Here is a 13,278-nt window from a genome sequence, read left to right as displayed (position 1 = left end):
GATTGGTGGTAGAACTGAATATCTGCTTACTGTTTTCTGTGCTAATGATCTCGGACAGCTGACCATCACAGCAGAGACAACTGCTTGGGGTTTGGCTAAATGGGATGTGGCTGCATATGGATGGAGGCCATTTGATTTATCTCTCAGAAGAATTTCATAGTGCTGTTAAGCCACCAACATTAAAGCTAACTGATATTTCGTCTGTCTTTTGGGAACCAAATCACTCCTTGATGATGGGGAGGCTGTTGTGTTCTGTTCATGCTTGCAGCAAGGTTTTTTCTTTTTTCTCTTCTTCTCTTAGGTACAAAATGATTTGCAAGCTAAAGTTAACTCAGTTTCTACATTGCTTCACAAGCTACAGGAGACTGAGAGGCAACTGCAGCGTGTTGCTGAACAGCAAACAAATACAAAGACTCAACATGAGAAGCCCCACTGTCACGAAAGAGTCAATGAGCTTGAAAAACAAGTGAATGCTTTTATGCTGCAACGGATTCACCATCTGGAAAAGCTGCAGGAGCATCAAATGAGTATTCAGGTATCTGTGTAAGAAGGCAAAGCTTTTGTTTAAACATTTCTTCTATATCTCAGTGTTAATGTTATCATCATCTGCTTTTTAAAACTTGAATTATATGTTGATTATGGAAATTTGGGAGTTATCCCCACTGTTATGTCTTTTGTTGTTTTTTTTCCCCCTCTCAAGAATCATATCAAAATCTGATTTGTATGATTACATGGCAAGTATTCATGGTGGGGAGTTTTACATAGGAAATGAATGGAAGCATCAGAAATTCACTGTAATTTCTCTCTCAGTCTCATTTCTTTAGCTCTGCTGTCAACATGGGTGGCTTGCAGCAGACTCATCTGCCTTCTTCTGGTCTCATGACAAAACAATCTGAGAAGGCAGAGCAGCAGTTGCTTAACAGTGGAATATCATCATCTCAGAAGAGTTTTTTTCCTTCTGGTGGTCTGCCTACACAAGGTGAAGAAAACTTATTATATCTATTTTTCAGTGTTAGTTTTGCATTGATTTTGATTTACTAATACTGAATAGTATATACCATGTTAGCAGTGAGAAGGAAATGTTTCTTCTGTAAAAATGGTTTTTGCAGCATAACATACATTCATTAAAATGAAAGTGAGAGTTTGGCACTTACTAACTGCATAGTCTGCATCAAATTAATTCCATCTGGGGAGGCAGAGACACTGTTTGTTCCCCCCTCCTCTGAGCTGTTGGTTTGATGGCACGTATGTACTTGTGTTCAGAATAGTTGAAAATATGTCTGGGAGAGTTCATGGTTGGAAACAAGTCAGCTGCTCTTAACCAACTGAAGACTTCAAGATAGGCTGAGGGAGCTGGGCTTGTTCAGCCTGGAGAAAAGAAGGCTGTGGGGTGACCTCATGGCAGCCTGCAGTACCTAAAGGGAGCCTACAAACAGGAGGGAAGTCAGGTTTTTGAATGGGTAGATAACTGCAGGATGAGGGGAAATGGCTTTAAGTTGAGGGAGGGAAGATTGAGGTTGGATGTCAAGGGGAAGTTCTGTGCTGTGAGAGTGGTGAGGTGCTGGAAGAGCTGCCCAGAGAGGCTGTGATGCCCCGTCCATCCCTGGAGGTGTTCAAGGCCAGGTTGGATGGGGCTCTGGGCAGCCTGGGCTGCTGTGAAATGGGGAGGTTGGTGGCCCTGCATGCAGTATGGGGGCAGGAGCTTCATGATCTTTGAGGTCCCTTCCAACCCTGGCCATTCTGTGAAATCCTGTGATGTCCTATAGCCTCCAGGCAGATTTTCTCCCTGAGATGTTTTGTGAGATGAGAAACTAAAAACAGTGACCATATAATGTCATGTTTAAGGAAGATTATCCTGTATAATTTAAAATGGAAGAGCTCCTCAATAACTTAGTTATCATTGTCTGAACAATTTTTGTCACACAAACTCATGCACCATGTCCCTGAGTTATAGCAATTAAAACAGCAAGTGCAAAGCAAATATATTGATTTACTACTTGACATCAGTTTAGTGGTATGGAACTTGGTTTTGAACATTTTATCCAGAAAAAGTAAATTGTCTTTTTTTCAGTTGGCTGTGTTCAGAATAATAATTCAGGACTAAAGATAGAACCAGGCATGGACAAAATGTGTTTTAGTATCTTCATCAGAGTGCTGCTTCAGTCTTTTCAATGCTGTCACGTGTTCTCTTTGTGCTGTGAGTTAAGGAATAAATGAAACCAGATGAAGGAAGAACAAATCTGTAACATTGTGGACTCAATTGCTTGCCATGGTTTCATTCATGTGTTTTCTGACTTTGCTAATGTAAAGCAATCATAGTAAAATGGACTAGTGTAATGCTTGGAAAAGAAAAGAGGTATTGAAATCTATTGAATGAACTTAATGGTACTTGTGACTTTTTTTTTCCTGCCTTAGGTGATGGGAGACAACTTGAGCATCTCCCGAATCCTCAAGTAGCTCCATGGGGGCAAATGGAGTCTTCTGAGAAGACAGCATTGACCAATGATAAAATGAGCTGGCATTCTGAGATAGAAAGGTAAACAAATGCCCATATCCAAAATTGAGGACGTGTTTGTTGTTGTTTGTTAATTTTAATGAAGTTGAGAAAGATGTGTGAGATGGTGGTGGTGTGAAAGAGTCACTGCCTTGGCTCTTGACTCCAACAAAGCTATGTTTGAAGTAAAACACCAGAGCACAAGTATTTGCATGAAGCTTCTGTGTCTGGTCACACTGTGTTCTGAAGGTAGGTGGAAGCTGGCTGGTCAAAGCAATTTGTAACACCATTCTCAGAGGTCAGTAGGTATCACTTGGTGTGCTTTTTTGTCTTCTAAATGTAATTCCTCTAGTGCTGTGGCTTCAGGAGTAGCATCAGAAAGCCAGCTGTGCAGGCACTGTATTAAAATAGAATTCTCTTGTCAATGAGACTCCAGGCTACTTCTGGAAGCTATATGAGAACATTTTGTTAGGAAGGAGCAGCATCAGTTTCTAAGCTTTAGGTTAAGCTAAGCTAAGTTTCTAGGCAATGCAGTCTGAAATGTGTTTTCCCTCAGGCAATGCTTTGACAAAATTTCACTAATATGTGAGAAACAGCTACAGAAATAGTCTTATTTATGAAAATATGAATTGCTTTAAACTGGAAGGTTTTTAAAGTTAAAATGTTGTTCTGCTAGGTCTAAATGTTAAATGCAGTTTCACTGTATTCACTGTTACAAATACAAGGATGCAGCTCAAAGTGCTGAGTGATAAACAGAGGAAACTCAGTAATCTGTCTGTAAGCTTAGGGGAAAAAGCAAATTCTGTTCTGCACAAAACCTTGATATTCCTGCATTTTAAATCCATGCTCAGTGTGGAAGTCAGCGATTTCTTGTGGACCACACAAATAGCTGTGAAACTTACAATGGAGGGTATTTCTCCCATCAGGCCTACTGCTTTGCAAACAGACCCGTGCCCTGCTTATGAAAACTCCTCCCAAAATTGCAATTCAATTGAGAAAACGGTGAAAAAAGCAGATGATTTGCTTCAAGTTCTTGGCCAGTTGAGAAAAGAGATGCACGACGTGCTACAGGTAAAGTTTGTACTCTCAGAATGACTGGAGTTTCAGAAAGAGACATAAAAAACTCTGAGAACTTACAGGTCTTATCAGTAAAAACATTTCCCTTGCCTCTGCCTTTGTAAGAATGTAGTTTTCAGTGATTTGAAATATAGGGTTTTTTTAGCATGTGGAAGGAATTTGACCAGACTGTTGAGGCTTTCACTGCCCTTCTACCATAGGTAAAACAGTAATAAATAAGGATGTTTTCTTTTATTTGTTTATTTGTTTTAAGGTATCCTGATATTTTGGGGGCTTCTTTTCTGCTGGCTCTGTTCCTGTGATATTAGAGCTATAGAGCTCTAACAGAGCTGGTGAAACATTCCCTCTTGGGCAAGAATAATGTTCCACTTAAAACATCTCTGAAGTTGAATGTACTTAAGATACTTCCTTTCCTGTAGGTAATATTTCATAGTTTTTTGTAACATATTAGTGGATTGCACTTCTTAGTAAGAGAACAGATGCCATGTACTGCATTTGCATTATAAATATTTGCATACTACTCTTGCTAAAAGCTGACACTGAATAATGTACCCTACCTAGCACAGGCAAAATGGAACAAGATGGAGAGAAAGAATAATGGGTAAGGAGCTGACTTAAATGGTCTCAAGTATCTTCCTTAAAGAAAAAGAAAACTCAGTAGGAAGACTAGGATGGTTAATTCAACAAATGTGGAGTTGAGCTAACTAGGTACTTCACTAAAGACTTTTCATCCTTGCTTGAGAGCCTTGTAGAGTGAGAGAGTAAACGATTGGGGTGAATGACCCCTAGTTCACCACAAACATCCAAAAGGTCTGAAGAGACTGAGATAAGTGGAGATGGAACAGAAGGTGGTGCTCTAACCTAAAAGCAGTGCACACTGAGATTTAACAGTTCCCAAAGAATTCTGTGTCTATTTAATTTCATCACATATCCACTCCAGACTTTACCCTGACAGATTTGTCTGTAGGTAAGTTTCAACGGTTTTTCTTCCTTATTTTTAGGATGCAAATACATGGAAATCAGACATGAATGATCTCATTAAGGTATACTTTGAAATTTATTTATGTATTAGTCTTAAACTGTGAAGTATGGAAATGTATTGAATTTGTTTACAGTGAGATAATGTTATGGTAACTACTGCATATCTGTTTGCTTGGGAAAGAAGTTGTTATGTAAAGATTACATTACTCAAAGTAAAATGGAACTTGTTCATTGGCTTATCTTATTCAGCCTTAAGGAACTACCTTGGGGGAATGAGACAGAGCAAATCCTTCTCAGACAAGCATGGTGTGGAATGCTGATATAAGTAGCATTCCATGCTCTGGGTGATTGGGAAGTCTATCATTGGAAGGTTGATAGTGAATCATAGAATTGCTTAGGTTAGAAAAGACCTTAAAGTCCAACCACAGCCTAACCAAACTACCCTAATTAACCACTCTCTGCTAAATCATGTCCCTGAGCACCGCATCAAATTGGGTTTTAAACACAATCAGGGCTGGTCACTCAACCACCATCCTGGGGAGCCTATTGCAGTGCTTACCAACCCCTTCTGTAAAAAAGTGTTTCCTAGTATCTAACCTAAACCTCCCCCTGTGTAACTTGAGGCCATTTCCCCTCATCCTGTCCCCAGGGAGAAGAGACCAGCCCTGCCTTCGCTGTAAGCACCTTTCAGGTACTTGAAGAGAGCAGTAAGAACTCCCCTCAACCTCCTCTTCTGAAAAGTAAAAAATCAGCAAATGGGAGAGAATCATGGTGGTGTTGAGGTGTGGTTGTGGTGGTTTGTTGTTTGTTTAAAGCTTAAATGTATTGCCAGGTGCATCTTGGGGCATATATACATGTAGAGGGGTTTGGTTTTTGCTGCATGTTTAAGTATTCTTCAGTACTGTTACGTAGATACACGAGGGTTTACATGCACATCTATACAGATGCCATCTCTTCACAAACTAACAGTATAGAAAACTACATTATAATCTCTGGTTAAAATCCAGTGGTTTTGTTTCAATTGTAGTCAAAACCGACTAAAACCATTGCATCTGATCCTTCTGAACTTAATCAACTCGTTAAGCCATCCGTCCTTCAAAATGTTAAAGAACCAGAATCTATCCTGAGTGATGCAAGGAGGGTTTTGAGAGAAGTTCAAAGCAGAAAAAGAGTTCTTGAAGAAAACTTGGAAGCCATTCTTCGTGCAAAAGGTGGAGGTGCCATGTCTGCTTTCATAAACGCCTTGACTACAAACAGGTTAGGCTCCATTCGTCAGTGCTTTGTGTGACTGTTCCTTCTGAACATGAGCCAGCAGTGCGCTCTGGCAGCTCAAAAGGCAAATGGGATCCTGGGCTCCATCAGGAGAGGGGTGGCCAGCAGGGACAGGGAGGTGATTGTCCCTCTCTACTCGGCTCTTGTGAGGCCCCATCTGGAGTCCTGTGTCCAGGTGTGGAGCCCTCAGTACAAGAAAGACACTGAGATTTTGGAAAGGGTCCAGAGGAGGGCGACTAAGATGATCAGGGGGCTGGAGCAGCTCCCCTATGAGGACAGGCTGAGGGAGTTGGGCTTGTTCAGCCTGGAGAAGAGAAGGCTGCGGGGTGACCTCATTGCAGCCTATCAATACCTGAAGGGAACCTACACCCAGGAGGGGAGTAAACTCTTCAAAAGGGCTGACAACAGCAGGACTAGGGGAAATGGATCCAAGTTGAAGGAGGGAAGATTTAGGTTGGATGTTAGGGGGAAGTTCTTTACAAGGAGAGTGGTTAGGCCCTGGAACGGGCTGCCCAGGGAGGTTGTGGATGCCCCGTCCTTGGACGTGTTTAAGGCCAGGTTGGACGGGGTCCTGGGCAACCTGATCTGAATGTGTATGTTTGGTGGCCCTGCTAGGCAGGGGGGTTGGAACTACATGATCCTTGGGGTCCCTTCCAACCCGGGTGATTCTGTGATTCTGTGATTCTGTAACTGAATGATGACATTGCTGTGGAATATTTCTATTGCTGCACATTTGTCTACAAAAAGTTCAGCACACCCTGCTACTGACAGCAGAACACTTCAGCCAGTTGATAGTCCCAGAATTCAGATTTACCTTCTGGAGAACAGGTTGTACAGGTGTTGACAATTAACAGGTTCTTGTCAAAAAAAACCCACAAAACCACCTCAATTCACATCACAAGGTTCAAAAAACCTTGAAGTTCAAGGGAATCATGTTATAATTTCTAAGAAGAATCACTAAATAGTTGTTTTCAAGGAACTGCACTAGCTCTTCAATGCACGGGATCGAAAAAACTGAGAGAGGTTTAAAAGACAAAGATGAGCACATAGAATCACAGTTCTGCAGAGACTTTTAAATGCTAGGAAATTAGTCGTTGTACAGCAGATCTTTTGGTTTTTGAACTTTTATTTGGTTAATCCATTGCATTAAATGGACCTACTAAATTACGGTTTTCCTCTTAAAATGTTCTTATGTTTTCTTGAAAATGGTAATTCTTTTCGTGTAAAGATCTTTCAGGCATGATAGCTGCTATAATTGTATTGTAGAGGAAGTGACAATCTTTGTCATCTGTTCTTCTGTTTTGAGTTGGGTCCCAGACCTATTTATTCAACTTTTGATGGAAAATATGAAAGGGCATGGAACTGTCACTTAGTCAGAGACGTTTACAATCCCATTAGTACACATCAGCAGGAAAGTTTTTGCAGGTGGCATTAAGTAAGAGCATCTAGGTTTGGGAAACCCAAATAAGGTGTGCTCAGTGTGTTTTGGAGACTGTAGATGTGCACGATCCATATTCTGGGTTTCTGTTTCCATAGAGTTCCACAGGAAAGGTCCCTACTTTCCCAGGAATTAATCAGTGCAATTTCAGGCCTAAAACAGTTCCTTCTGTTTCAGAGATGCACTGGAGAAGATTCGTATCAGAAAGGCCGTGGATGAGAGGATTAAGGCCATTAGTGCAGAAATCCAGGTATGGCTGGAGAAAAAATGAGTTCAGGTTTCTTGCAGTGTGTTTTTCCAGCTCACATTGTTCTTTCATGTTGATATTTAAGCATGATTCACCCACAATCTGAAAACATAAGAAATTATTATTACTAACTTGTAGTTTGCTGTAGAGAAATATTTACATCTATTCTAAAGCTTTCATTCCTTAATGAAAATCAGTTGGTCACAGTTGCTGGCTAACATGAAAAGCACTGACCATTTCTTAGAACATCAAAGTTATCCATGGACTCTTCTGATAGCCTTGAAGATAAAATCTCCTTTTACTATGTTTGTGTTTTATCTTTAGGCAGAAATGGCAAGAAATGATATGGAACAAGTGAAATATGATCAAAAGGTCCCATGGATCAAGAGAGCCCAGAACATCAAGGCTATGAAGAACAGTAAAGAAATTAAAGCAAAAACTCAGAAAATCCAAGGATGCTCAACAAAGAAGCCTTTATCTGCAGCTAAGTTACTGCAGAATCATGCAGATGATAACAAAAGCAAACTGGGCTTTAGAACTTATTTTTCTTCTGAAAGTTTGCGGAGGAATAAAAAAGGGACAGATGTGAGTTCACAAGTATTTGGTTTCTTTTTGGTAGTGCTATGCAATCTATGCTCTAGATTGTGGGATTTGTGGGAAAAATTGAATGTGAGACTAATAATTTCACATGAAAATGATTGCCCTGTCCTGTGGAATTTTCTTGTGAGAGTTGAGTTTATTTTTATGTTCTGTAGAAGCCTAAGTCTAAGCACGTATAGCAGTGTAGAATTCATTGTCTTGTTACAAGTTTGTAACCTGATGTTTCATCCACCTGCTGGTAAGTGTCTCATACATATATTCTGTGTGCAGAGGTTTTCATGTGTGCATGCAGTGTGTAATGCTTTTTGCAAAACTTTTCTTTTTTTCCCACTAGATTTCTGTAATTTTTCTGTTGTGTTCAAATGTTCATCTATGAAGAGCTCTAAACTTCTTTTTCTGGTGATAGGAGCCTGTGAGTGGACGTGCAGTGGTACAAAATGAGGAGTATTTAAGCCAAGTTTATGGAAAACCAATTTACCAGGGCCATCGAAGCACTCTCAAAAAAGCACCTTATCTGAGATTCAACTCTCCCTCTCCTAAGTCTAAACTTCAAAGACCCAGAGTGATAGAGTGTGTTAGAGGTAAGTGATTCCTGGATGTGAACAATGTGTTCCTTACCAGTTTGCCTATTAGGAATCCCTTGTATTTCTTGTGTTCCCCTGCTCTTTCATTTAGGGCTGAAGCAACTGCAGGAATTTCAAAACTAAAAAAAACCACAAAACACCAGCAGGTTTTCCACTTTCTTTTTTGTTTCTCACTTATTTTAAGTTGTCAAATTCATACCTATTTCTAAACCTAAGAAACATAGTATATATTACTTGTTGCTCAAGCTTTGAAGTTAAAAGATGGAATTGCTGGAAGTAATTGCATAAGCACCTGTAAGTTGAATGTGTTGAAAGGCTAATCCAGGTTCTGGTGAAGGTTACCTGTGTCAGGTTTACCCAGCTGTGCCATTTAGTAGATTGATTCAGTTCAAATCTACTAAGATTTGAAAAACTAAGGAAGCCTGATATTTCTTTTCCTACCTCTAACACGAGAGTTGAACAGTGCAGAGTGCAAGATGATGATGATATCTCTTAACTTGAAAGCTTTGGAAGACATGTTAATCTGTGGTTCAGTTCCCTAAATGGAGACAACTCTTCTGTTAGTGAAGTTTAAATGCAGAGTATAACTTTTTTTTTTTTTAACTAATTAGTTAAGGTTATTTACTTGATAAAGGTATTAATTAACTGATAATAAATTCTATTCATGAGTTCTGTAGGCAATCTGTTAAGAACAGTAGTTCCTAATTTTTAAAGTAATAGTGAAAGAAGTAAAATTAAAGCTGGCATAGGTAAGTGTACATCAACTTCATCTTGATTTAGTAGAAAGGAATGGGTGTTCCAGTAAAATTCATCCGCTCACTGAATATCATGCTAATGAATATAGCCTTCATTAAGGAAGCAATGAGGTACAAAGACAAATCTTAATTAAATTTGATTATTTTCTCTGGCTTGAAGTAAATTAAATTTGTAACACAATTCTCAATCAGTTCACTCTGTCAGCGAAGGTAATTATTTAAAATCATTTTCTAAAGGATGAGTAAAGAAAAAGAAAGAGAAAAGAAAGCACAGCAGAGTGAAATAAGCACTGTGTGTGTGGCACTGCCATGATGCTTATGAAAGCAAGTCAGGATTAAAGCATACAGTGGTAACTATGGAACTTAGATTGGAAAACAGATGATGTTGGAAGGCACAGTCTTTATCTCATTTCTGTTTTAAAACTCAATACATAAAGAATAGAGCAACTCAGTGTTTGCCTAAGTAAACCTGCTGGAAAGCATAGGATTGTACTTGAAGTGGATTTGCAGAACACGTGGTCCTGTTTTGAGCTGTGTCAGGGACTTTTGCTCTGTCTTCTCACAACCAATGCATCTCAGGATTCTTGTGAGCCTTTCACATATCATGAATGGTTTGTGCTTCGGGTGCTTCTGTTTCAATTGGATCTTTAGTTTCGTGTTTACCTTTTCAAAACTCACTGATTCTTAATACAGAAATGAAGATTGATCTGTCGTAGGTCTGTCAGAACAACACACTGGGCTAAGGGAATTTTTAGAGGTCAAGACTGCTGTTACTCCTAATAATCACAGAATGGCCTGGGTTGCAAAGGCCCACAGTGCTCATCCAGCTCCAACCCCCTGCTGTGTGCAGGTCACCAACCAGCAGCCCAGGCTGCCCAGAGCCACATCCAGCCTGGCCTTGAATGCCTGCAGGGATGGGGCATCCACAGCCTCCTTGGGCAACCTGTGCCACCCTCTGTGTGAAAAACTTCCTCCTCATATCCAACCTAAACCTCCCCTGTCTCCATTTAAAATCCCCGGAGCCTTCTCTTCTCCAATAATAGAAAACCTTGTTACAAAAGATAAAATGTAATCAAAGAAACTTCCAAAGCCATTGCACTGTTATTTTCATTATGATTGAAGTTGTCTGGGGATTGCTATCCTTCCCATATCTGCACAGGAAAGAGTGTATTCAAACTAGCATTTTCCTTTACTGAAGTTGTTTTATAAATTTTGAAGAGGTAAAAACCAGCAAGAACTGAAAAATCTAAGCAAAGAAAGAGACAGTGGAGTGAAGAGGGAAGGAAGGGATGAAAAGCAACAAGGGCTCTTAGACTCACTGCAGCAGAGAGCTAGCAAGCTGACTGATCAAAGATAATGATCAAGAAAAAGAATGTGTTTGAGTTTAAGAGGCAGTGGAAGTGATTGTAGGCACAATCAAGATAATAGGGTGAGCACCAGTGGAAGAAGAGTGCAGTATTTATTAGCTGCCTTCCCTCTTCACTTCTTGGACTTGTGCTCATGCAGTAAACGTGCAATTGATGCAGTCTTAACTGTCACACTTAAAAATTGTGTTCTTATAACTGTCAAAATATTACATTCTGTATGAAGTATAGGAGAGTACTATGATAAAGGCAGCCACTTAACAAAACCATGGTTTTAGGCCATAAAAATAGATGGTATAAAGCACTGTATGTATGTCTTTGGAGAGCAGCACTACTATTTTTTTTGAAATTATGACTTACATCTGAGGTTGCAAATCCTCAAACAAGTACAAGAATTGGGTGTTAAGCAAGGAGTTGTCTTTATGTGATTCTGGCACTTTTCTTAGACTGCTCTCAAGCCCAGTCGTGATCCATGAAGAATCAATCTTACTGCTAGAATGTATTTCCAATTCACATTTTCAGGGGAGTTTTGAGATGTCCTCATAAAGAACAGAAACACTCTTGAAAACTTAACTTCAAGAGTTGAAAACATGATTTAAAACTGCTTGTTGCTTCTAGTTTTGATTTGACCTCTCTTTTTTTTCTTGTCTGTTTTTAAGTGGTAGGGTACTTGTTTGAAGGGTCAGTCTGACCCACCTCTCGTTTTGACTCTACTGGCAGTGCTGCACACCTATTCATTTTTTTTTTCCTACTTTTTTGAGTATAATGTGTGCCAGTTAGCACTTAGTGTAGCTATGATACAGTTGCTTCTAAGATCTGAGAACAGATGCTTCTTTAAATATGTTTTAATTAGCAGTTCTGCTTTTGCTGCACCCTAAATTAGTTTGTTTAGATTTATAGAACTCTTCTCCAAAAAAGAAGGTTACAAGCTTTCCAGGAAGGCCAATTTTATTATTTCAGAAACAAGACCTTGCAAATCACCATAGAATATCCTGGGTTGCAAAGGAGCACAGTGCTCACCCAGCTCCAACCCCCTGCTGTGTGCAGGTCACCAACCAGCAGCCCAGGCTGCCCAGAGCCACATCCAGCCTGGCCTTGAATGCCTGCAGGGATGGGGCATCCACAGCCTCCTTGGGCAACCTGTGCCAGTGCCTCACCACCCTCTGGATGAAAAACTTCCTCCTAAAAATGGGGGAAAGGTTAAAGGGTGGGAAAGTGTGTGGTTCCTGTGGTTCCTGTCCTCCCCCCCCCCCCCCCCCCCATTCACCTCCTCAGTAGATCACTGGATTTTGATGCTACCAGTTTTCTACCACTACCACATTTAATGTAGTGAAATGTAAAGGTACAAATTACATGTAGCTGTAACAAGCCTCTCCAGTGCTTTACCTTGTTTTGTGTTGGGGTGAATAGTAAATGAAAAAGAAAACTGTACTGGATCCATGCTGTTTGTAGTGTTCTAAAGTTCTTGAGTGTGACAAATACAGTTTAAAAACTATATGCTTGAAAACAGAATGAACTCTGGATAGCCTTTACCCAAATGCATTCTCTTCCAAGTTATTAAGTCATACGAAAACAGTAGGGAAACATGTGTTTGCAAAAGTAAAGCCATCCTAAAAATCATTTCTTTATTTCACATCAGACTGCAGCTACAGAAGGTTACATTTTGTTTATATCTTGACAGCAATTGAAATAAGACACCCTTGTATCCTTATCTAAGGGAAGAAAGGAAGATGGATGTGGTTTTTCTTTACATGTCACTTACCTTAGCAATCCTATGAATATTTATCCTGTTTTCTGAGTTTTGTGGCTTTAGACTGAGGTCAGCCTTTGTTTTAATACTGGCATGATGTGTCTTTCACTCTTCCATGACAGTTGCTCAAGTTGCTTAATTAGTGTGCGTTCTTACATCTTGCCAACAAAATGGAAAAGTAATTATTCTGTATCCTATGTGAGTCTCTTGATGACAAAATTGCTGAGTGTTTTTGTGGGCTGCTGTTCTGAAAGATGCAGTTATGGCAGGGAAGTACAACCAGTAGAATTTGAAACAGATTCCTACTCCTTTACAGTAGGAGTGTAATTAAAATGAAACAAAGTTGAGTAAACACCGAGGTTCTTGAAAGAAAACCAAATCTAGCATGTATTAGACATGGTTTGCTCTTTCCTGTCATGCAGCTTCTTTTCCAAAATGTCACTGCAGTACTTTAGCCTGCATGTGGCTCTGGGCAGCCTGGTCTGCTGGTTGGCGACCCTGCACATAGCAGGGGGTTGAAACTAGATGATCATTGTGGTCCTTTTCAACCCAGGCCATTCTGTGATTCTATGATTCGGTTGCACCCCCAGATTCCCATACTGGCTTTGATGTCAAGGCTTTAAAATTATTGCTAAAACTTGGCCTTGAGTTTGATTGACTGAAAAATGGAGCCTTATTAAATGACTTTTTTTGGTAGAGCAGTCCACTGAGCTTGT

The 13,278-nt window shown here is 40.0% G+C and overlaps 1 protein-coding gene across 9 annotated transcripts in view; it reads left to right on the top strand.

The window, feature by feature from the left end:
* Positions 1-13,278, top strand: part of KIAA0586 (KIAA0586 ortholog) — a 68,405-nt gene that overhangs the window by 7,452 nt on the left and 47,675 nt on the right. For 7 of the 9 annotated variants that reach the window (XR_007377497.1, XM_048947269.1, XM_048947270.1 and 4 more), the window contains 10 exons: positions 302-535; positions 811-979; positions 2,416-2,536; positions 3,421-3,565; positions 4,573-4,614; positions 5,202-5,243; positions 5,580-5,809; positions 7,440-7,512; positions 7,834-8,094; positions 8,516-8,690. Coding sequence is in view for 8 of the 9 variants with exons in the window: in XM_048947269.1 (XP_048803226.1) it covers positions 302-535; positions 811-979; positions 2,416-2,536; positions 3,421-3,565; positions 4,573-4,614; positions 5,202-5,243; positions 5,580-5,809; positions 7,440-7,512; positions 7,834-8,094; positions 8,516-8,690 (1,492 nt within the window). In the remaining variant the exon portion in view is untranslated. The remainder of the gene's footprint in view (positions 1-301; positions 536-810; positions 980-2,415; positions 2,537-3,420; positions 3,566-4,572; positions 4,615-5,201; positions 5,244-5,579; positions 5,810-7,439; positions 7,513-7,833; positions 8,095-8,515; positions 8,691-13,278) is intronic. The other 2 variants (XM_048947271.1, XM_048947272.1) reach the window with 1 other exon arrangement.

Source organism: Lagopus muta, chromosome 6 (assembly GCF_023343835.1).
Source record: "Lagopus muta isolate bLagMut1 chromosome 6, bLagMut1 primary, whole genome shotgun sequence".
Classification (NCBI taxonomy): Eukaryota; Metazoa; Chordata; class Aves; order Galliformes; family Phasianidae; genus Lagopus; species Lagopus muta.
This window is presented reverse-complemented; position numbering and strand designations above follow the sequence as displayed.